The sequence below is a fragment of the Dipodomys ordii genome, unplaced genomic scaffold (assembly GCF_000151885.1).
Source record: "Dipodomys ordii isolate 6190 unplaced genomic scaffold, Dord_2.0 Scaffold117, whole genome shotgun sequence".
Taxonomy (NCBI): Eukaryota; Metazoa; Chordata; class Mammalia; order Rodentia; family Heteromyidae; genus Dipodomys; species Dipodomys ordii.
The window spans coordinates 169,077-191,745 of NW_012267333.1; the positions used below are offsets into that span (position 1 = coordinate 169,077).

The 22,669-nt window shown below is 49.6% G+C and overlaps 1 protein-coding gene across 4 annotated transcripts; it reads left to right on the forward strand.

Annotated features, from left to right (window-relative positions):
- Nucleotides 1–335: 335 nt before the first annotated feature.
- Slc22a8 (solute carrier family 22 (organic anion transporter), member 8) lies at nt 336–22,669 on the forward strand. Of its 4 annotated transcripts, none has more exons than XM_013029175.1 (11): nt 336–453; nt 2,040–2,409; nt 15,492–15,595; nt 15,988–16,142; nt 17,151–17,319; nt 19,686–19,809; nt 19,991–20,106; nt 20,465–20,679; nt 21,639–21,747; nt 21,882–22,085; nt 22,172–22,669. In XM_013029175.1, the coding sequence occupies exons 2-11, from the start codon at nt 2,077–2,079 to the stop codon at nt 22,269–22,271; spliced, it is 1,629 nt and encodes a 542-aa protein (XP_012884629.1). In that variant the 5' UTR covers nt 336–453; nt 2,040–2,076; the 3' UTR covers nt 22,272–22,669. The 4 variants fall into 4 exon arrangements, with proteins under 4 accessions (XP_012884629.1, XP_012884628.1, XP_012884630.1 ...); XM_013029174.1 differs by having other exon boundaries at nt 2,073–2,409; XM_013029176.1 differs by having other exon boundaries at nt 337–453; nt 2,268–2,409.

Genomic DNA, 22,669 nt, shown 5'->3' on the forward strand with positions numbered 1-22,669 from the left:
TGATATAATGGAGAATTCCCAATATCTGGTCTCAGGACATGAGCTTTGAAGGCCACAGGACCCTCACACCAGACAGACCCCTTCCCAGACTGTTCCCTGGGAGAGCCTGCCTGCTAAGCCGTCTGTCCAGGCAGCAGCCCTGTAGGCTGAGCCATGCCGTTCCCCCACCCGCCCAACCCCCGGCCCTGCCAGCCTTCGCTGAGGCAGCCCTTTCAGGCTGGGCTTGGTGGGTTCACAAAAATTCTCCCTGCCAGTGATATTAATCCTCTAAAGAAAGTCAAACATTAGCCCAGGAAACAGCTTATGCCTTATATAAGGCCCCCCTGGGGGAGGTACAAACACAGCTTGTTGGAGCTGAGCTATTGTCCAACAGCGGCCAGACCCCAAGAAGGAAAGAGCACGGACTCAGCTACCTCTGCGCCCAGCCCCGCCGGAGCCAGCCCGAGCCAGCAGGTAAGAATGGAAGGAGGGTCTCTCAGCCCAGAACCCAGGGCTCACTGCCCCCTCCCCCCACGCCAGGCCCCGCTTCCTCAGTGTGGCCCGTGGAGGCCCAGATGCCCTCCAGGACCTACCTGGGCTCTTTCAGACATTCTGTCTACGGGGAATGAAGCCAGGAATGGAGGCTCTGGGCTGGGGGAGGCCCTTGTGCGTAGTTAGCCCTGGTGGGTCTGCCTGCGGCAACGGGGATTGTCCCCCACCCACTTCCGCTGCACATCCTGTAGAGCCAACATCTAAGACTTGGCCATGTACTCCCTGCTGTGCGGCCTGCACTGTGCGGCCTGCATTGTGCGGCCTGCATTGTGCGGCCTGCATTGTGTGGACTGCACTGTGCGGCCTGCATTGTGTGGACTGCATTGTGTGGCCTGCACTGTGTGGCCTGCACTACTGTGTGGACTGCACTGTGTGGCCTGCATTGTGCGGCCTGCATTGTGTGGACTGCATTGTGTGGCCTGCACTGTGTGGCCTGCACTGTGTGGACTGCATTGTGTGGACTGCATTGTGGTGTGGACTGCATTGTGTGGACTGCATTGTGTGGACTGCATTGTGTGGATGTGTGAATGCAGCATGTGTGACCGGCCTAGGGGAGCATGTGAGTGTGCACACACACACACACACACACACACCCATCCATGCATACATATGCACATACATACACACACAGCACATATGACCAGCCTAGGGAAGCATGCGTGTGCATGCACGCACATACACACGTGCACACACATACACGCATGCAGCAAGGATGACTAGCTTGGGGAAGCATGTGCATAGACATACATATACACATGTGCATGTGTGCAACATGTGACTAGCCAACAGGAGTGTGTTGTGCACACATATGCATCCAAACATGCACACATGCCATACACATGCATGCAGCATGTGTGACTAGCCTAAGGGAGTGCGTGTGCACAGGTACACACTCACAACTGGGGCTTTATGAACCAGGCTAAATGTCTACACAGCTGAGGGCACCTCACCCTACACCTGGACAGACAGCCACAACCGATATCCCGCACCTCACCCTACACCTGGACAGACAGCCACAACTGATATCCCTACACAGCTCCATGCAGCTAGGTACGTCTATATCATCCCTGTGATGCACACACGAATCCGTGTGTCCTCACATCGGTGTGTGTGTGTATGCACACAGAGCTTGAACTCAAGTGCTGAGGCTCTGTCCTTAAGCTTGTTTGCTCAAGACTGGCACTCTACCACTTGAACCACAACTCCACTTCTGGCTTTTTGGTGGTTCACTGGAGATAAGAATCTCCAGGCTTTGTCTGCTGGGGCTGGCTTTCAAACCATGATCCTCACCTCTCAGCCTCTTGAATGGCTAGGATTACAGGTGTGAGCCACTTATGCCCAGCTTTGTCCTTGCATCTTTACCATGTATGTACACATAGTCCCTCCGGTGTTTACACACATACCTGGACACATCCTCAAATGTGTGTTCCCATACTGCTCCATAGGTCTATGTGTCACACACACACACACACACACACACACACACACTCACCCCCTCGGCACCTCAGGCCTGGTCTACAGTTCTGGTTCATCTCCCCCAGCACCATGACCTTCTCAGAGATTCTGGACCGTGTGGGCAGCATGGGCCCTTTCCAGTACCTGCACGTGACACTGCTCGCACTCCCAATCCTTGGCATGGCCAACCACAACCTGCTACAGATCTTCACGGCCACCACCCCTGCCCACCACTGCCGCCCATCCCCCAATGCCTCAGCCGAGCTCTGGGTGCTCCCCAGGGGCCTGGATGGAAAGCCTGAGAAATGCCTCCGTTTCATTCACCTGCCCAACGCCAGCCTGCCCAATGAGACCCACGGAGCCACAGAGCCCTGTCTGGATGGCTGGGTCTACAATAACACCATGGACACCATTGTGACGGAGGTATGTCTGCCCCACCCCCTTCCCCCCAGTTATTTCCAGTCCCCCCACATACCTTGCAGCTGAACTTCCAGGATTCCAGGACAAGATGCTAGGCTGGCAGAGGAAGGCTCCAGGTCCAAGTACATTAATGGCAAAGAGGGTTCCTTTACAATCCAAGTCAAAACATTGATTGCTTCCATCAACAACTATAGAGGTCCGGGTGGCTCAGTTCTGAGCTCTGCAGATTTGCAAAACTGTCCAGGCATTGGTGGCTCATAAATCCTAGCTGAGATCAGAGGATCCTGGTTCAAAACTAGCCCAGGAGGCTGAGATCAGAGGATCATGGTTCAAAGGTAGCTCAGGCAGATAGACAAACCCGAGAGACTCTTACCTCCAATGAATCACCAAAATGCAGGGAGTGGAGCTGTGGCTCACATCATAGAGCTGCAACCTTGAATGAAAAGGCTAAGGCACAGTGCCCAGGCCCTGAGTTTAAGCTCTAGGACCAATGAGTGTGCACGCATCCACACATGCACTCACACACACACACACACACACACACACACACACATCTCTGTTCCTGCTGGGTCTTCAGCCTAGTGGGGAGACACCAATGAATGAAAGTGCCACACAGAAGTTTAGAAATTCCATCTTTCAAAGAACTTTGTGCAGTGACCTTAGACTCTGACCTATGCCTGGGCTGCGTGGGAGACAGGAACTGATAAGCATTAAAGAAATACTCTCTGGAGCTGAGATGTGAATGGTAGGCAGAGGTTAGCCAGGCCTTGAGGGGAAGGAAGAAAACATCTTGTGCAAAAGGTAGCAAGGTAAGAGAGATTTCAGGGAGCTGAACAGACGGGCAGGCAGTGTTCACCTCCCATGCTAATGCAGCCCTTCATGGATTTGCTGACTGTCTGGAAGCCAGAGGTCTTCAATGACAGGCTAGGCAGAAGGACATAACCAGAAGAAAAGGAAGAAAAGGGATTGTGATTTCTTCATCTGCTGACCTGCCAGGTCCATTTCAGTGCACTGTAGGCAGTTTTCATTTGATTCCAGCAACAATGCTTTGCTGAGAGTACTGTCTATCTCCTTAATAGATGAACAATAAATAGCTGGGAGATGGTAGCTCATGCCTGTGACCCTAGCTACTCAGAAGGCTGGGATCAAAGGATTCAAGTCCAAAGCCAACTAGGGCAGAAAAATCCATGAGGCTCTATCTCCAGTTAAACACCAAAAAGCTGGACAGAGAGCTGTGGCTCAAGTGGTAGAGTGCCAGCCTTAAGCAAAAAGCTAAGAGACAGCACCCAGGGCTTGAGTTCAAGTCCCAGGACTTACAGAGAGGGGGTGGAGGAGGAAGAGAGGGAGAGAGAGAATAAATAAAAAATACTAAAACTCAGAGAAAGGAAACAGTTCTTCATCATCCCATAGCCGGTCAGTTTCATAGTTGGAATTGAAAGGTGAAGTTCATCAGTACAGAGCGATGTTTATGGGTATTGAAACGAAAACCAGATGAAGGAAGGCAAGTTGGCTTCAGGGTGGAGGCAGCATGTGAGGAGAGAGGAAATTTTCATTTCCCTCTGGAAACCATGAGCCCCTGGAATGCAAGATCCAGATTTTATCTCATGGGAGGAACTACATTGCTAAGCCAGGGACCATGCCACCCTGTGGGGACAGTGTCCCGTATAATCCCAGGGCTGTGGTCTCTTCTGGGGCAGTATTACGATCTCTAACAGATGAAGAAACGAAGGCCCAGGGCTGGGAAGGTGGCTCAGTGGTAGAGCGCTTGCTTTGCATGCATGAGGCCCTGGGTTTGATTCCTCAGCACCACATAAGCAGAAGAAAAAAAAAGCCAGAAGTGGCACTGTGGCTCAAGTGGTAGAGCGCTAGCCTTGAGCTGAAGAGCTGAGGGACAGTGCCCAGGCCCAGAGTTCAGGCCCATGACTGGACCGCCCCCCCCAAAAAAGAAAGAAACTAAGGCCCAGCCTGGCTTACAGACTTTCCTCTATAGATAGAGGTTGGTTTTCAATCTCAAGGAACTATACTTGGTCTATGTAATTGTCCTTCTTTGAAAACAAATATTTACTTATATGCATAGCATTTGTTATGTGCCAGATACTATTCTCATCACTTCACACATAGAAACAGTCTAGATTTTTCTGAACAACCCCTAGACAGGGGAAACTAGAGCACAGAAAGGCTGAGTCATTTGCAGAAGGTCACAGACCTATTAAGTGGCAGAATCAGGATCTGAACTCAGGCCCTGGCTGCAGAGCTGTGCCTCTAACTGTCCCATTTGTGGCTCTGACTTTGCCCCCAGATGAAAATTCCCACCTCCTCCCCTGCTTCAAATATAGTATGTGAAATGTATCAAGTATTCAAAATATTTCTTGATTTTCAGGCCATCTACACGGTTAGAGTGGCTGGTAGAGTTTTAGTGTAGCAGTCTGTTGACTCATCAGCAAGTTTTGCACAAGAATCCATGACATTCAGGGCTGGGAAGGTGGCTCAGTGGTAGAGCGCTTGCCTTGCATGCATGAGGCCCTGGGTTCGATTCCTCAGCACCACATAAGCAAAAGAAAAAAGCCGGAAGTGGCACTGTGGCTCAAGTGGTAGAGCGCTAGACTTGAGCTGAAGAGCTGAGGGATAGCGCCCAGGCCCAGAGTTCAGGCCCCACAAACTAGACCCCCCCCCCAAAAAAAAAAGAATCCATGACAAGATTATAGTAGGACAGGTTAAAATGGATTCTCTGAGAGTTGGGTGTGGTAACACACATACATATAATCCTAGCACCTAGGAGGCTGAAACAGGAAGATCACAAGACCAAGACCAGACTGGGCTACACAAGGACAGCCTGTCAGAAAAACAAACAAACAGATAAACAAAAGTTGGAATCTACGGGGGCCAGATGTCCATGGTTCACATCTATAACCCTAGCTACTCAGGAGGCTGAGATCTTAGGATCATGATTAGAAGCCAGCCCAGGCAGGAAAGTCTGAGAAACTCTTATTTCCAATTAACCAACAAAAGGCTGGAAGTAAAACACTTGTGACTCAAGTGGTAGAGCACTAGCCTTGAGCAAAAATAGCTAAGGGAGCCAGGTACCAGTGGTTCACGCCTGTAATCCTAGCTAAGGAAGCTGAGATCTGAGGGTCACGGTTCAAAGCCAGCCCAGGCAGGAAAGTCCATGAGATTCTCATCTCCAATAGACTACCAAAAAACTGAAGTGGGCCTGTGGCTTAAGTGGTAGAGCACTAGCCTTGAGCTGAAGAGCTCAGGGACAGCGCCCAGGCCCAGAGTTCAAGCCCCAAACAAACAAAAACAAAAACAAAAAAAGATAAGGGACAGCAATAAGACCCTAAGTTCAGGCCCTAATATTGGTGCGTGTGCGCACATACACACACTACAGGAAGTGCTTAAATAGAACCATCACTAACAAGATGTTACGCATGTGCGAGAAGTGTGCACACTGTCAAAATGAGCACATTTAGTGGTCACAACAGCCCTCTGAGGTCAGCACCTTAAGGATCCCGTTTTCAGGGATGAGGAAACTGAGGCAGGAGTCACTAGCCCAAACCACTGCAATTGCAAAAGACAGAGTCAACCTCCAGGGAGCCAAGCCCCAGAGCACATGTTCCATACGGCTGCATACCTCCTGACCCCAAATCTGTGCCCATGCGCCCTGTGCCCTAAGGGTGGATGGCCTGTCCCACAGATGGGCCCTCCTCCACCGTGGCAGCTTCTCCAGGACATGCGGGTCTCTCCCCACCCAAGACTGTCACCTCAGGACTAGGTCACTAGCCCAGTGTTCACTGAGTGCTGGACGAAGGACCCTTCCGTGGGAGGATATGCAAGACTTCCCGTGGGGATGTGGAATTCCCTCTTGCCTCGGCAGGGACGCAGCCTGGTGGCTGGCACAGGTTATAGGCTTAGGGCCCAGTCAAGCATCAGTTTACCTCTGCCAGCCAAATTCCCAGTCACCATTCCAACCACTGCGGCCAGCATCCCAGTGGGGCTGAACTCTTGGCTGTGTCAGATCTCATTTAGCTTTGCCTCAGGCTCTAGCTTTCTGGAGACTCCCTGCTAGGAGAACTCATGGTGGGGGGCAGAGGGGAGGGCGATGAGGGGATTCTCTAACCAGCCATGGACACTTTAGTGGGCAGACTCAGCACACCAATGTCAACAGCACACAGCCAGGGAGGAACCCTCTGCCTGTTTGTTCATTCAGCCATGGCAGATACAAGCTGTGTCTGCTGGCGTTCTGGCTCCTATGTTGTAGTTACAGAGCGTGGCTGAGTGTGTCTCTTGTTCAGAGATTGAGGGCTGAACGCACAGACTCTGGGATGGTGGGGGGGGGGCAGTGTAATCATGAAGGCAACATGCAAGCTCAGTCCAAGTGATCCTGGTAGGTAGAGGCACGGGACCATTTCCTAGGCCAGCAGCATGGGCTAGTCACCCGGAGGCAGGCAGCCAGGGTTCACATCCTGCCTGGGCCAACTATGAAAACATGTCACAACTCTCAGAAAATCTGTTTCCTCATCTATGAAAGGGGACAAGAAAGCGAGTGAGAAGGGTAAAGGAACCAATACACAGCACCACGGGAAGGACAGTACTTACTGACCACAGGGCCGTGCACGGGGGGGGCACCTCCAAGGCATTTAATTAGCCTTAGTAGGTACTGCTATTCTTTTGTTGTTGTGAAGGGGAAAGTCAGAACTAGAGGACTTATTCCATGAGTAACAGATGGGGAGCCCTCCCCCCAGTAAATGGGGGATAGAAATCTGGACTGTTCAGACTATCTTCCCCCCCCCAACATCCTTCCTCTCTCTGGTAACCCTGGCTAGTCACCTCCTCTCTCTGAGCCAGGGATGGAGCGGTGTCTCCATCCCTCTTCTGATCCCCTAAGCTTTCCTGGCTGAGGAGACTACACATTCCTTTCTCTTGGTGCAGCAAAGAAGAGGTCAGGACTTTCCCGAAGGAGCTTTGCTAAGACATCCAGAAGAATACAAAGGCCTCTCTTTTATGTCTGTGAAGTGTGAGGTCCCTGCCTGGATGCTGGGCCCTAAGTTTCCTGAAGAGGAATTATTGCTCACAGCCCCACACCATTGGGCCTCAGCCCCATGATCCTCAGAGCCTGGCCTGAGCATGCCTGAGTGACATGCGCCCTCCTAACACACCTGGAGTTCCTCCCGATCCTGTCTCCTACACAGACACACTTGCTGGAAAAGCAAGGAGTCTGCCCAGTAAGATCTCCACTCCAGAGAGAGCTCCCTCTTGAAGAATCACTGGTCACACCTCTGACCCTCTTCTATCACCAAATCCCCAACCACCCAGCTCCAGGACACCCATCCATCTCTCATATCCACTCTGTTCCAGCTTCATACTCCTACCGGCTGCCCTCAGCCCTGCTGGACTCCAAGCACTGGCCATTTTCTCTTATACATCCTTTTCTAGCCCTGGATCTTGACTTGAGAGCCCCACCTTGCTCCCAGTGACAGCCCTAACCTAGAGAAACCCTGGCCACAGACACAAGAGGGACCTGGGCCTTCTGTGGGCTCTCTGGATTCAAGAAGTCCCTCTGTGAACATCTCCTTGTATACAGGCCTTGAGCTAGCAGTGCTCTGCACTCCTCCTGCATGGACCTGAGAACCAGGGCTGGCTACCATCCTCACCACACAGAGGACTCCACTGAGCTCATCTACCCCATGTGTGGTGGATCAGAGCCTCTGGATCCCAGCATCCATGCCCCAGTAACCACATCACATGACCTAGTGAGCCTCACAACCACATGTGACCATCATTACCTAATGGCCAGTGTGAATGAAGGACCCACTCTTTTGCAGGTGTAGTACTGGGGGCTTGGTACTCTCTTAGGTCATTGTTTACAATCCTGTAAAGCAGGTGCCATGGACCTACAGGCACAGCTAAAGAGTCTGAACCACAGAGAGGTTAAGTAGCTACCACAGAAACACACAGCTCTTAAGTGGCTGAGCTGGGAATCCACATCCTTTGGAAGTCCCCCACCCACCCACCCTAGACGCTTGGTACACAGGGAGCTAACAAGGCTGGAGAACACACAAGGGCAGCAGTGATGTCCCATGAGGTCCGAGCTGGCTCCAAAGGGCTCCCGAGCTAAAGTAGTTTGTTTCCTTGCCCTCAGTGGGATTTGTGTGAAGTCAGATTTCCTCCCACTCAGCAGGGCTTCCATCCTGGAAGGGCTGGCAGGGTTGGTAGGCCCTCTATGATGCACCTTGTATCTACCCCTCAGGAAGTTCACTTACCCCCTCTGCTTGTTGCTACTCTACTTCCCGTCTGCCCTCTCACGTCACCCTTTGGACTTAATCAGTTCACCAAGCTCTAACCTTGCCTCCCTCCTCAAACTGCACTTCTGCCCTGAGCTACACTGCTTTACCATGGCTCAGAATAACAGCTCCCATTTAGATGTCTTTCATCTGGCAGTCCAAGGCTCAAAGCATGGCACACAGTGAGACCTCAGAGAGCTGTGTTCATGTTCATGGTCAAGGACCCCGGGGGGGGGAGGGGGGGGAGGCGAGGCTCAGCAGAGCTGAGCCTAAGGATTTTCCTTGAAATGAACAGAGCTAGGTTGAACAAGTCACCTACCCTCCAAAGCTCAGGCTTTTGAGGGAAATGGCCATCATAACAGCAGCCAACGTGACTAGCAAAGCTTTCCTCTGAGCTTCCTTCCTGACCACATTCCTATAAAGGACACAAAGGAGCAGGTGCTCTTCCCTTTCTTTTCAGAATTCCATTCCCTTGAGCGTCAGTTATACTCCAAGAATGGAGCATTAAAGTCAGTACTGGATTTAGTATATGAAGAGTCCATGTGCTGTGTAGAATTTCCCCACACGGAGGGGCAAGATGCCTGGCTCCATTTGACTACCCACATCCCCAAACTACATACCCTAACCCAGCCGTTTAACTCAGTCATTATCCATTAAACAAATGTTCACATTTACTATTACCAGCTATTTTGCTAACTGCCAGGGATAAAAAGTCAAATAAGATGCTCTCTGCCTTTGGTGAGGTGGCAGAACATAGAAGAGAAACTAAACAAGTCAATAAGTAGCTAGAGTGCCAATGAGGCAGTGTGCCCTCTGCCGTCAGTGAATGCTGGGAGTGGAAGAAAAGAGAGGTCCACCTCACCCACAGTGGGGCGTCTGGGCATCCTAATGATCCACTTCTTAAATACTCATTGACCACCTGCTTGGGTCAGGTACCCAGAAAGGAAGTTCCTGGCCTTAAATATGTGTGTGTGTATGTGTGTACACATATATATACTTCTTCAAGATCATATATATACACACACATATATATACATACAGGCATGAACTACCAACACCTAGCTAACAAGGCATTATCTCTGTATGTCTCTCTCTCCTCTTCTTACAAGACATGGGGGTTTAAGGGCTCACTCGGCTCCTGTATGTGCCCACTTTAACTTGGCTAATTACATCTACAACTCTTATTTTCAAAGGTCACATTCTGAATCTCTAGAAAGTAGAGCTTCACTGTGTCTTTCAGGGGGATATAATTCAGCCCATAATTGTGACACATGTCAGGTCTGAGCCCCATGGATTTGTTTTGCCCTGCAGGGAAGCCACAGTCACATTTTTCTTATCCGTTCTGATGAGCTTCATTAACCATGAAATCTCTGGGAGCAATTTAGAGTGCAATTGAAGTCCAATATCTTAAAAATATTTAACCACAAGGCAATCCTCCTTCTTACTGTTAAAACTTCACTGAAGTACGTTAATTGCCCGGTAGACGAACTGCCAGAGTCTTTTCTCCAGTCTCATTGTGAAGTAATAACATTTCTCACTGCCATGTGGTTGTGGATTTGATAGTTGATACTATTCATCCCGACACAGGCTCACTCTGAAGAGGAGAGTCTCTCCAATCTCTTCCCAGTATTGAGAGTGTAGACCATGTGACCTCTCATATAGATGTAGACATATTTTAAACCTCTAAGGCTTGACATCCTTCTGTTCTTTCTATGGAATGCTTACTCATTCAAGTATTAAATGCCTATTAGATGCCAGGTACTGTTCCAAATGACGAAAATAGAGTCGTAAACAAAACAGACCTTTTTTTTTCTTTTTCTTTTTCTGTTGTTGTTGTTTTCTGGTTCTGGAGCTTAAACTCAGGGCCTAGACATTGTCCCTGAGCTTTTGTGCTCAAAACTAACACTGTATCACTTGAGCCACAGCTTCACTCCCAGAATTTTTGGTAGTTAATTGGAGATGAGTCTAATGGATGTTACTGCCCGGGTTGGCTTCGAACCGGGATTACAGGTATAAGTTATTTGTACTCACTAGATTCTTGATTTTATTTATTTATTTGCCAGTCCTGGGGCTTGAACTCTGGGCCTACATATTGTCCCTGAGCATCTTTTGCTCAAGGCTAGCACTCTACTTGAGCCACAGGACCACTTCCAGCTTTTTCTGTGTATGTGGTACTGAGGGATTGAACCCAGGGCTTCATTCATGGTAGACAAGCACTCTACCACTAAGTCACATTCCCAGCCCCAACATGATGGGGTTTTTTTGTTTTTCAGTTTTTGATTTTTGGTCCGTCATGCAACTTGAACTCAAGACCTGGACGCTGTCCTTGAGCTCTCTCGCTCAAGGCTAGAGCTCTACCACTTTGAGCCACTTCTAGATCCTTGATTTCTTAAAACTATTTAGTATCATGAAGGTTAAGATGTAAATCTAATTTTCATTTGCAGTGGGATACATCCAGATAGGCTATGTCACTGTAACAAAAGAATCAATTATAATTCATGGCTTAAAGAATATAGATAGGCTTCCCTTTCTTATTGCTCTGCTATCTTCAATATCTGGCTTTCAGCCTTGTTCCTGCCCTCGCCATTCCTATCCACAGGAAGGGAGAAAGAACCCAAGTCCAGGCCAGGGATTTCCTCTGAAACAAATGAAAAGTAGCCAACGTATCTTCTACCATTTCTTTATCAAGAGCCACCCACCTTCAAGGTCACCTGGGAAATGGGAGATTGACGGTAGATCTTTTCCTGTAGATTTTTCCTTCAGGACTTCAACACACAGCATGCCACAAAGTATCGGCAGTCTCTCAAGCTACCTACTATTACTTCCTCCTTTATCTTTTCCCTCCTCTGCCAACCTCCGTCCCCCACCAGGCAGGCCCCTTCCTAGCTAGAAGGGATTGCAGGTTTACTGGGCCACTCTGGTCTACTCTGGGATAACTTTGGGACCTGGAGTCTTTATCGACCCTCACCCTCTCTTGATTTCAGAAGAAGAAAGTAGAAGAGTTCCCTGGGCTGTGTGGCTCTGCCCCTATCCTGTTTTATGTTCAAAACATTCTTAGGAGGCATTTCTAAGCCCTCATTACACAAGTCGTTCGTGATGGCTGGAGCAAAGGGTGAATGCTGGTATTAACAGGAGATTAGCGCAGACAGCCAGGCCAAGATCAGAGCACAGAAAGCTTTGTAAACTTGTCCACAGAGCTTTACACAAAAGGCAAGAGGAAGCCAGTGAGAACTTTTGGTAAAACAGAAACTTGATTGGAGACAGAAGTGTCCAAAGCAATTCTGATCATCAGGGAGAGAATAGGAAAGAAGAAATAAGAATGAAGTTTGTCATAGCCAGGCACTAGTGGCTCATGCCCATAGTCGTAGCTACTGACGAGGCTGATCTGAAGATTGCTGTTCAAAATCAACTTGGGCAGGAAAGTCCATGAGGCTCTTAGCTAAAATTAGCCACCACCAAAAAGCCAGAAATGGAGATGTGGCTCACGTAGAAGAGATCTATCCTTGAGTGGAAAAAGTCCTGAGTTGAAGACCTAGTATACACACACACACACACACACACACACACACACACACAATCAATCTGTCACAGTCACCCCTGTATGTCTCAGTTTCCTCATCTATAAAATGGGAAACACAAGAAGACTGTTGTGAGGATTAAAGCAGGTAGGGCTGCGAATGGAGGCTCACACTTCTACAAGGAGATAAAGATCAGGAGGTTTGAGGCCAGGGAAGGCAAAAAGTGAGATTCCAGCCAGGCACCCGTGACTCACACCTATAATCCTAGCTATTCAGGAGGCTGAACACTGAACACAGTTTGCAGCCACTCAGGATAGGAAAGTCTGTGAGACTCATCTCCATTTAACCACCAAAAAGCCAGAAATGGAGCTGTGGTGCAAGTGGTAGAGTACTAGCCTTAAGTGGAAAAAATACAGGGACAGTGCCCAGGTTCAAGCCCCAGAACTGGCATACAAACTAAATGAGACTCTATCTCAACAAACAAGCTGGGTGATTCACAACTATAATCCCAGCTACAGCATCAGTAAGAGGTTCATAGTCCAAGGCAAGCCCCGGAAAAAATCTCATATCACTACCAGAAAAATAATTAAAGCAAAAAAGACATAGAGACATGGTTCTAGCAACAGAGGGTCTGCCTAGCCAGCCTGGTGCCCTCAGTTCAAATGTCAGGACAGGAAAAATAAAGGTAAAATACAGAAAGAGCTTGTTTAGAACAGAGCCTGGTACTTAGTAAGTCCTTAGTAAATATCAGCTGTCACTACAAGCCAAGGACAAATGCTAAAACCTAGACTAGGACAGTAGTGAAAATATAAGAATCCAGATTCAAGTCCTGGGACTTGAACTCAGGGCCTGGGTGCTGTCCCTGAGGTTTTCAGTTCAAGGTAAGTGCTCTATCACGTGAGCCACAGCTCCACTTCTGGCTTTTTACTTGTTAATTGAAGATAAGAGTCTCACAGACTTTCCTGCCCAGGCTGGCTTCAAACTGTGATCCTCAGATCTCAGCCTCCAGAGTAGCTAGGATTACATGCATGAGCCACTGGCACCTGGCTAAGTTTTTAAATAACTATTTTTAAATGAGAAGGCTGCCAGTCATTGAGAAGTGACAAGAGAGTCTATGATGTCCCTGTGATATTATCTAAATGGCTTTATTTACTAGTTACACAGGGCCTCGTGCTTGCTGAGCTTGCTCTACCACTTGAGCCATGCCTCCAGCCTGGCTTTTTTGCTAGTTATTCTGGAGATGGAATCTTGTCTTTTCTGCCTAGGCTGGCTTCAAACTGTGATCTTCCAGATCCCAGCTTTTTAAGTAGCTAGGATTAGTATTAGCACCCAGCAAGGTTGCATTTTCAAGCAGAAATCTCCTGGTCTGGAGGCCAAAAGAGAGGTTGGGTTGGAGATGTGGACTTGGGATCTTTAGCACAAATAGCAGTTTCAGCTGTAGGAGCAAGTGGCAGGGCCTGGGGAAAGTCAATAGAGAGGATGATCTAGAAGGAGTCCTGGGGAAGTTTAAGGGCTGGGTAAGTAGATAGAGCCCAGGAAGGAAAAGAAAGAGTAGAAGAAAGAGTAGAAGCAAGAAGAAACAAAGTAACAGTAGAAGCTAGTAATGTCTACAACTGCCAAGATTAGCAGGTTAGGATACAAAAGCCCCAACTGTATTGATTTAAAAAGAAAAAAAAGCCCCAGACAGGTGGCTTGTAGAATGTTTGCCTTGCATGCATGAGGTCCTGGGTTTGATTCCTTAGCACCACATAAGCAGAAAGAAAAAGCCAGAAGTGGTGCTGTGGCTCAAGTGGTAGAGCGCTTGCCATGAGCTGAAAAGCTGAGGGACAGCGTCCAGGCCCAGAGTTCAGGCCCCATGACCAGAAAAAAAAAAAAAGAAAGAAAAAGTATAACTTAAGTACTACTATCAGCAAAATGATTTCCAAGGTGCAATTCTAAATAGAACAATTCAAACTGTCTATTTTAACAGCTACCTAATTTATAAAGTAACATGTGAATAATTAATAGAAACACCTATAAAACTATCACTTTGCTAAGTGGTTAGTGAGAAATAAGAAACTCAAAGATTTGTCTCCTTGGGCTGCCTTTGAACCTTGATCCTTAGAGCTCAGCCCTCTGAGTAGCCAGGATTATAAGCATGAGCCAGCAGTGCCTGGCAAGGTGAAGAAACCTGAACACATACAAGTCAGGAGAGAGAAAGACTGGGCTGGAAGGTGGTGGCAATAATAGAGCAATGTCCCTGTGGGGACAGAGGATGCGGTCAAGGGTACAGGCTGACTGGCCTTGTATTTGCAAGGGAAGAGAAGAGGTAGAGAGGAGCCATGGGGACGTAGGCAGGACTGAAGGGAGGAGGTTATGGACAGATGTGAATGGGCCAGCTGAGCAGACTTGGAAAGCCACATGACAGACCACACATACTTGAGGGATGTAGTATTCAAACATCTGTGTGTCAGGGCGGGGAATCAGTGGCTCACCTCTATAATCCTAGCTGTGCAAGAGGCTGACATCTGAGGGTTGAGGTTGGAAGCCAGCTCAGGCAGGAAAGTCTGTGAGAATCTTATCTCCAATTAACTACCAAAAAGTCAGAAGTTGCCGGGTGCCAGTGGCTCATGTCTGTAATCCTAACAACTCAGCAGGCTAAGATCTAAGGACTGCAGTTCAAAGCTACCCCAGATAGAAAAGTCCATGAGATTCTTTTTTTTATTTTTTGCCAGTCCTGGGGCTTGAACTCCAGGCCTGGGCTCGGTCCCTGAACCTCTCTGTGCTAAAGGCTAGTGCTCTACCATTTGAGCCACAGTACCACTTCTGACTTTTTCTGCTTATGTGGTACTGAGGAATCAAACCCAGGGCTTCATGCATGCTAGGCAAGCACTCTACCACTGAGCCACCTTCCCAGCCCTCCATGAGATTCTTATCTCCAATTCACCACCAGAAAATCAGTGCTATGGCTCAAAGTGATAGAGCACTAACCTTGAGTGAAAAAGCTAAAGGACATCACCTAGGCCTTGAGTAATGGTGTGTGTGTGTGCGCACACACACACACACACACAGAGACTATAATAGATATAGATAGATATCTATAGATATAGATAGATAGATATAGATATGGGTCAGGGACCTTAGAGCCACAGGCAAACCTAAGGAGCCTGGATCAAGTAGAAAGAGGAATTGGTGCCAGGAGGCAGGGCAGGGAAGCAGGGGTGCAGGACAGGGTAGTGGCAGAAGGGCCCATGTGTGAGGGAGGGTCTGTGCTAAGCCGGGTTGGCCCTTCCTTATTCTTGTGCAGTGGGATTTAGTGTGCAGCTCTGGCAAACTGAAAGAGATGGCCCAGTCTATCTTCATGGCGGGCATACTGATTGGAGGTCCCGTGTTTGGAGAACTCTCTGACAGGTGAGACTTGGGGGGTGGGGAGAGGAGGTCTTGATCACATCTCATTTCTCCTTGAAGTCTCTGGTTTCCCCAGACCCAGCAGAAAACCATCGGTGGCTCTGTGGCCTAAAAGCTGCTGAGACAAACCGGGGAGCTGCGAAAGGCTGCTTAGAGATAAGTGGTCCTTTGACCTCTGCTCAGTCAGCTAAACTAGAGGTGGAAAAAAATAACTCATTAACTCGGCACTCCACCAACTTGTTAATGAAAACAGCAATTACTAGCAAGACTCTGTCTAGGGGAGGGAGGGAGTCATATGCTCTACTGGGTCCTGGAGGAGGAGGAGGGGAGGCAGCCCTTTGTCCCACAGCCTGCAGAGTCACTGGCCCTGGCCCTTCCTTTCCTTTGAGCTGCAGGTTTGGTCGGAAGCCCATCCTGACATGCAGCTACCTACTGCTGGCGGCCAGCGGCTCGGGAGCTGCCTTCAGCCCCACCCTCCTAGTCTACATGCTGTTACGCTTCCTGTGTGGCTGTAGCATCTCCGGCATTACCCTCAGCACCGTCATCTTGAGTGAGCCACACGGGTGGGAGGGGCTGAGGAACGGGGCCTTGAATAGCTCTAGGCAGAAGCTGAGACATTGGGCCTGAGTCTGCTTCCATCAGAGAGCTCCTACAGTCAATGTATCACCCCACTCAGAACTGCAGAGGCCCTAACTGGACATAACCACAAACAGAATAATGGCAGCTCAATATTGAGAATGTACCCTGGGCCTAGTAGTCTGCTAGGCACACACAGTTTCATTCAACCTATTCACAAAGAGACAAGGTTGTGGGGGGGTGTAAAACTATTATATCTAATATACGGATGAGGAAATCAAAGCAAAACAAAGGAAGTCACTTGCCAGTGGAGAAGCAGTGGTCAAGTGGATAACCTGAAAACTGGGCGCTAGTGGCTCACACCTGAAATCCTACCTACTCAGGAGGCTAAGATCTGAGGGTTGCATTTCAAAGCCAACCTGGGCAGGAAAGCCTGTGAGACTCCTTTTTTTTTTTTTTTTTTTTTGCCAGTCCTGGGGCTTGAACTCTGGGCTTGGGTGCTGTCCCTGAGCTCCTTTTGCTCAAAACTAGTATTCTACCATTTGAGCCACAGCTCCACTCCCAGCTTTTTCTGTGATTAATTGGAGATAAGAGTCTCATGGACTCTCCTGCCTGGGTTGGCTTCAAACCCCAATCCTCAGATCTTAGCCTCCTGAGTAGCTAGGATTATAGGCGTGAGCTACTAGAGCCTGGCTGAGTACCAGCTTTGAATGTAAAAACCCAGCAAGAACACAAGTCCAAGTCCCAGTACTGGCACATACTCAAAATAAAGGAGTACAGGCTGGGAAGAAGTTGAACCCAGGCTTGAGTCCTGTATCTTTGAGCCGCAGCTATAGCACCTGCAAGCCATTGGGACCAGGACAGAGTCACATAGCTAACGGGAAGCAGAAGCTGGTGCCCCTTCTCGGCGGGGCGGGGCGGGGCGGGAGGGGGAAGGGGTATCGGGACTTTATCTAGCCTGGTCCTTGATCTCCTCTCGCAGATGTGGAGTGGGTCCCCACTTGGATGAGGGCCATCTCGTCTACAGCAATCGGGTACTTCTACACCTTTGGCCAGTTCATTCTGTCCGGCCTGGCCTATGCTGTCCCCAAGTGGCGCTGGCTGCAGTTCACTGTGTCTGCTCCCTACTTCATCTTCGCTCTGTCATCATGGTATGTGATCCTCCCTTTCTCCCCCACCTCCTATCATACACCCCCCACCAGGACACTGCCCCCAGAACCAAATGAGGGGATCTCATTCATAACCTAGGTGGCCAACTCTGTCCCCAACAGCCTGTTCCCAGAGTCAAGAAAGGTCACTCCAGGGAGAAGGAGCTACGTACATAAAAGCAAGTTGCAGGGCTGGGTGCTGATGGCTCACACCTATCATCCTAGCTACTTGGGAGGCTGAGATTTAAGGATTGTGGTTCAAAGCCAGCTCAGGCAAGAAAGTCTGTAAGACTCTTATCTCCAAAAAACTACTCAGGAAAAGCTGGAAGTGGCTCTGGGGCTCAAGTAGAGTGCTAGCCTTGAGAAAAAGAGGCTCAGGGGTGACACCCAAGCCCTGAGTTCAAGCCCCGGGACTAGCACTAAAATTTTTTAAAAGAATGAAAAAGAAAACACATGTTGCAGGAGGAAACAGGTGTGTGGGGGACACTTGGAAACTCCCCGCAGCTGAAGAAGGGGGGGGCGAGTCAAGGTAGATGGGACGGGGAAAGCGAGGTATCATATTCATGTGGAAAGCTTCCAGAGGGTTCTACCAGGCCTGGACAAGGTTCTGCTGGTGAAAGAATAGCCCAGAATAGACCCACATGGGAGGGGGACAAACAACAGAAGAGAGATCTCGGGGAACAAATCTGAAAGTAAATGTGGAGGAAGAATCTTCATAATGAGGGAGACTTCAGAATTTGAAATAGGAAAGAAAGGAAAACTCAAGCGGGAGCCTCAGCTTGGGAAGCTGAGCCAATTGAAGTGCCTGAGCGACACCGGCATGAACATTACCGACGTGTCCAACCCAAAGCCAAGCTCCAAGGAGGAGCTGGGCCTCGGGAAAGCATTGTTGGAGCCCCAGTCCTGGAACTGACAAGTGGGCCCTGGACAGTCTGAAATCTTAGAGCAACCTGGGTTGAGCATTTCTTCTTAAGCACAAGCCCCACTCCAGACATCAGCCTCGGTCGTCTCTGACCTTTATGGCATCACTGTGGGATGGGGGAATGAATGTCCCCATTTAGTAGATAAGAAAACTGAGGCTCAGAGAAGAAACCAATTCTGCAAGGTTACATGGAAATGAAATGAAAAGAGAAGTTCCTAGAGAGGGCAATGAGAAGGAGAGAGGAAGGAGAAGGGGAGAGAGGGAAGGGAGGGAGGGAGGGAGGGAGGGGGGAGGGAGGGAGATGGTGAGTGGGCCTGGGGTAGAACCAGAGGCCTGTCAACAGGCTAAGCTGGGAGCAGAGAAGGAATAGGAGGCAAAACAGGAGCACAGCGTTCAGCAGAGTACAATTGAGAGCTTAGTCTCTTAATTGTATAATTGGGCTGGCTACTAGTGGTCCACACACCTGTAATCCTCACTACTCTGAAGACTGAGATCTGAGGATCAAGTTCCAAAGCTGGTCTGGGCAGAAGAGTCCATGAGAATCGTATCTCCAAGTAACTGGCAAAACTCCAGTGGAGGTATGGCTCAAGTGGTAAAATACCAGCTTTTCCAGCTTTGAGAAGGAGGAGGAGGAAGAAGAAGAAGAGATAGAGGAGGAAGAAGAGGAAGAGGAGGAAAAGAAGGAGGAGGGAGAGGAGGGGGAGGGGGAAGAGGAGGAGGAATTATTCAAGCCCCAATATTTGCAAAAGAAAAAAAAACTATAACTTGGCCAAGTCTCACCCACTCTGAGCCTCGAAGTTTTCCTAGGTCAGCTGGGGGTTCGATTCCCTACTGCTCACTAATTGGAAGCCACAGTGCCAGTCTCAACTTGAGGAGGCTGAAGCCCAGGCCCTGGCCACGATGTGTGGGAGGAAGCCTTTGGTAATCTTGGGGACAGCGGGCAGAGAAAACAGACAATAGAAGGCCACAGATATCCACACACACCCCTGAGAGTGCAGGGACTATGATCCTGCCCTTTGTCCCCCAAAGGAATGAGAAACTGAGCCCCACACAAGGCTGGGGAGGTAGAGGAACAGGACCCTCCAGATGCACAGCCTGGAACATGTTGTCCCCTCTCCAGGCGACCTACGCTTATGGCCTGGGGCTTCCTGGCAGAGGAAGATACCCAACAACAACAAGCAACCCATGTAGGGGGGCAGAGAAAAGGATCTTCTAGACTGGGAAAGAGAGAGAGAAAAAGAGAGACGATGCTGGAATTTATCCTGGCTACAGGCAGCCCAGGTGCAAAGCTGGGCCAAGTCTAAGTTCCATAGACTCCACAGCCAGACGGATCAGATTTCCTAGTTCCCCTATCTGATGACTGACATTCCTTCAGTCTCTCAAGGTGTGTGTGGGGGGGTCCTCTGGAATGGGGGAGCCATTAGGATTTGACTCTATCCTTCCCCAGGTGGACCCCAGAGTCTATCCGCTGGATGGTCCTGAATGGAAAGTCTTCCAAGGCCCTGAAGACGCTCCGGCGAGTGGCTGCCTACAATGGCAAGAAGGAGGAAGGGGAAAAGCTCAGCTTGGAGGTTGGTGTGGGGAGGCTTACAATTGGAGGTTAGGCCCAGTGCTTGGGGGCCAGTCTCTCCACTTGCCTCTGTTTCCTTGGCCCCCCCATTCCATCTGGTTCTCCAAATGGGCCCTCTCAAGGCAGCAGGCCTGCATTCCCCTCCCTTCCTCTGCCACACCTTTCTTCTCCTGTGTTCCAAGGAGCTGAAACACAACCTACAGAAGGACATCTCCTTGGCCAAGGTGAAGTATGGCTTAGCTGACTTGGTCCGGATACCCACCCTGCGCCGCATGACCTTCTGCCTTGCCATTGCCTGGTAAGTCCCCACCCATCTCTATCCACACCTGCCAAGGCCAGGATGATGAACCCGGAGTCCCTCCAGTCCTGTTATTCTCTGAGTGGGTAGGAGGGGTCAATTGTGAGCATCCTTGCCATGACCCTCTAGACCATACCCGTGTCAGACATGGCCAATCGATCCCAGAACTCTCCCATTAAATCCAAACACAATCCCTCAAGCCACAAAGTCACATGTAAACAGAATGCAATCCATTGTAGATGGTACAAGAAATGAAGCTATTCATCCATCCTCTCTGGGGAACCAATGACCAGTACGGGAAGAGGCCTCAGCCTGGTTGAGACATGAAGGTGCCAGCCAATTCATCTCTGTCCTTCAGGTTTTCCACTGGTTTTGCCTACTACAGTTTGGCTATGGGGGTAGAAGAATTTGGAGTCAACCTCTACATTCTCCAGATCATCTTTGGCGGAGTGGACATCCCAGCCAAGTTCGTCACCATCCTCTCTATATCCTATCTGGGCCGGCGCATCACTCTGGTTGCTGTCCTGCTCCTGGCGGGAGTAGCCATCTTGAGTCTCATCTTTGTGCCTTTAGGTAAGAAGCTGGGGATAGATATGTCCTCCAAAAATCTCATGGAAGATGCTGCCGCGGGCCGGAAAGTGGGGGTGAGCTAGGATTCCAGCTCTGTTAGTCCTGCGTCTAATCCACTGCGCTGCCTTGAGTCCCTGTAATCTCTCCGGAGCTTAGGTTATTCTCTCAAAGCTCCTTTGCAGACCTTACTTGGACTTGGAACAGCATGGCGTATGAAGGAATGTTTGAGGCGTGGCTGTGTCCTGGCTGAGGTTACTCGCTGAGGGGATGAGCTGATGTGGAGGAATTATAATAGAGTCCAGTGCTCAAGGAAGCACACGCACACGTGCACACATACACATATACACACACACACACACACACACACACACACACACACACAAAACCTACTCCACCATGATCTTGAAAAGAGCTACTTTTCTTTCTTTTTTGCCGGTCCTGGGGCTTGAACTCTGGGCCTAGGCACTGAGCTCCTTTATGCTCAAGGCTAGCACTCTACCAGATGAGCCACTGAGCCACTACCAGCTTTTTCTGTCATTAATTGGAGATAAGAGTCTCACAAACTTTCCTGCCCTGGGCTAGCTTTGAAACCTGATCCTCAGATCTCCCTCTCCTGAGTAGCTAGAATTACAGGTGTGAGCCACCAGCACCCAGCAAGAAGCTACTTTTTATTTTATATAAGTGTTTGTTGAGAACATCAATGAGCTTCCGACAGATCTTGAAGTGTTGAAGAACAACATACATAGTGAAATATAAATTAGATTAGGGAATCTGAAGAGGGGGGCAGGGTGGGATCAGAAACAAAGCAGAACACAACAGGCATAGATTTCGGAATAGCCAAGAGGCTGTTATCCAGTCTTACGTTTGGGTTTGAGCTTCCTGGCAGTGGAAGCAAAAAGGGAGAAAGGGTTGATAAGGAGGGTCCAGAACTCCACGGCACCCTACTTTTCTCCCCTTTGAAGACATGCAGATGGTGAGGACAGCAGTGGCCGTGTTTGGGAAGGGATGCATGTCCAGCTCCTTCAGCTGCCTCTTCCTCTATACAAGCGAACTCTACCCCACAGTCATCCGGTAGGTACTGGACCAGGGGCGAGGCACGGGCAAAGGAGACAGAGCCATGTGGGACTGTGGCATTCTCCTGCCCCAGGGCCATCCTCTAAGAACCACACACACAGGCTACCAATCCCTGCTCTGAACTCTCCCAGACAAACAGGTATGGGTGCCAGTAACCTGTGGGCCCGAGTGGGCAGCATGATAGCGCCCCTGGTGAAAATCACCGGTGAGGTGCAGCCTTTCATTCCCAATGTCATCTATGGGACCATGGCTCTCCTCGGAGGCATTGCTGCCTTCTTCCTGCTTGAGACTCTCAATCGGCCCTTGCCAGAGACGATTGAAGACTTGGAAAGCTGGTGAGCTCTCTGCCTTTGGCTACACGTACCAGAGGGGGGAAGCACGGGTCGGGGTGCAGGGCTTTTCCTAAGCTGTCTGTCCCTAGGGTCCGGCAAGGAAAAGAGACAAAGCAGGAGTCAGAAGCAGAAAAGGCATCCCAGAAGATTCCTCTGAAGCTTGGTGGATCAAGCCCGGATCCCAGCTGAGGACAACAGAAGCCTTCTACTCTTCCTTCCAGAGACAGATCCTAACCAGGATCCTACCTGCCTCTGAGCTCCTCGGGTACCTCAGGGGCGGGGGAGGCCTTGGATGGATCCAGGGCCCAGGAATAAAGCTTTCTGAGGCTTCACCACCACCCCCTCAACCAGAGCCTTCAGTCCAGCCCCGGCCTGTTTGAACTTTTGGCCCTGGGTCTCTTTCCCTAATCCCTACATCCTCCCTGCAACCCAGGCCCAGACATTCTTCTGTCTATTCCTTCTCTTCCAGCCACTTTCCCCTCTTCTCCTGAGGCCCCTCCATTCAGTCCAACAGAGATACTTTCCTCTCTTTTCCCCAAACCTTTCCTTTGGTGGGAAATTTCAATAAACAGTGATAAAGAACTCCA

Bases quoted from the DNA above. Each gene is read 5' to 3' on its own strand.
- Slc22a8 (XM_013029175.1), top strand. From the start codon at position 2,077: ATGACCTTCTCAGAGATTCTGGACCGTGTGGGCAGCATGGGCCCTTTC. The intron at 2,410-15,491 runs GTATGTCTGCCC...ATTCTTGTGCAG, and splicing joins TGGACACCATTGTGACGGAG to TGGGATTTAGTGTGCAGCTC. The intron at 19,810-19,990 runs GTTGGTGTGGGG...CTGTGTTCCAAG, and splicing joins GGGAAAAGCTCAGCTTGGAG to GAGCTGAAACACAACCTACA.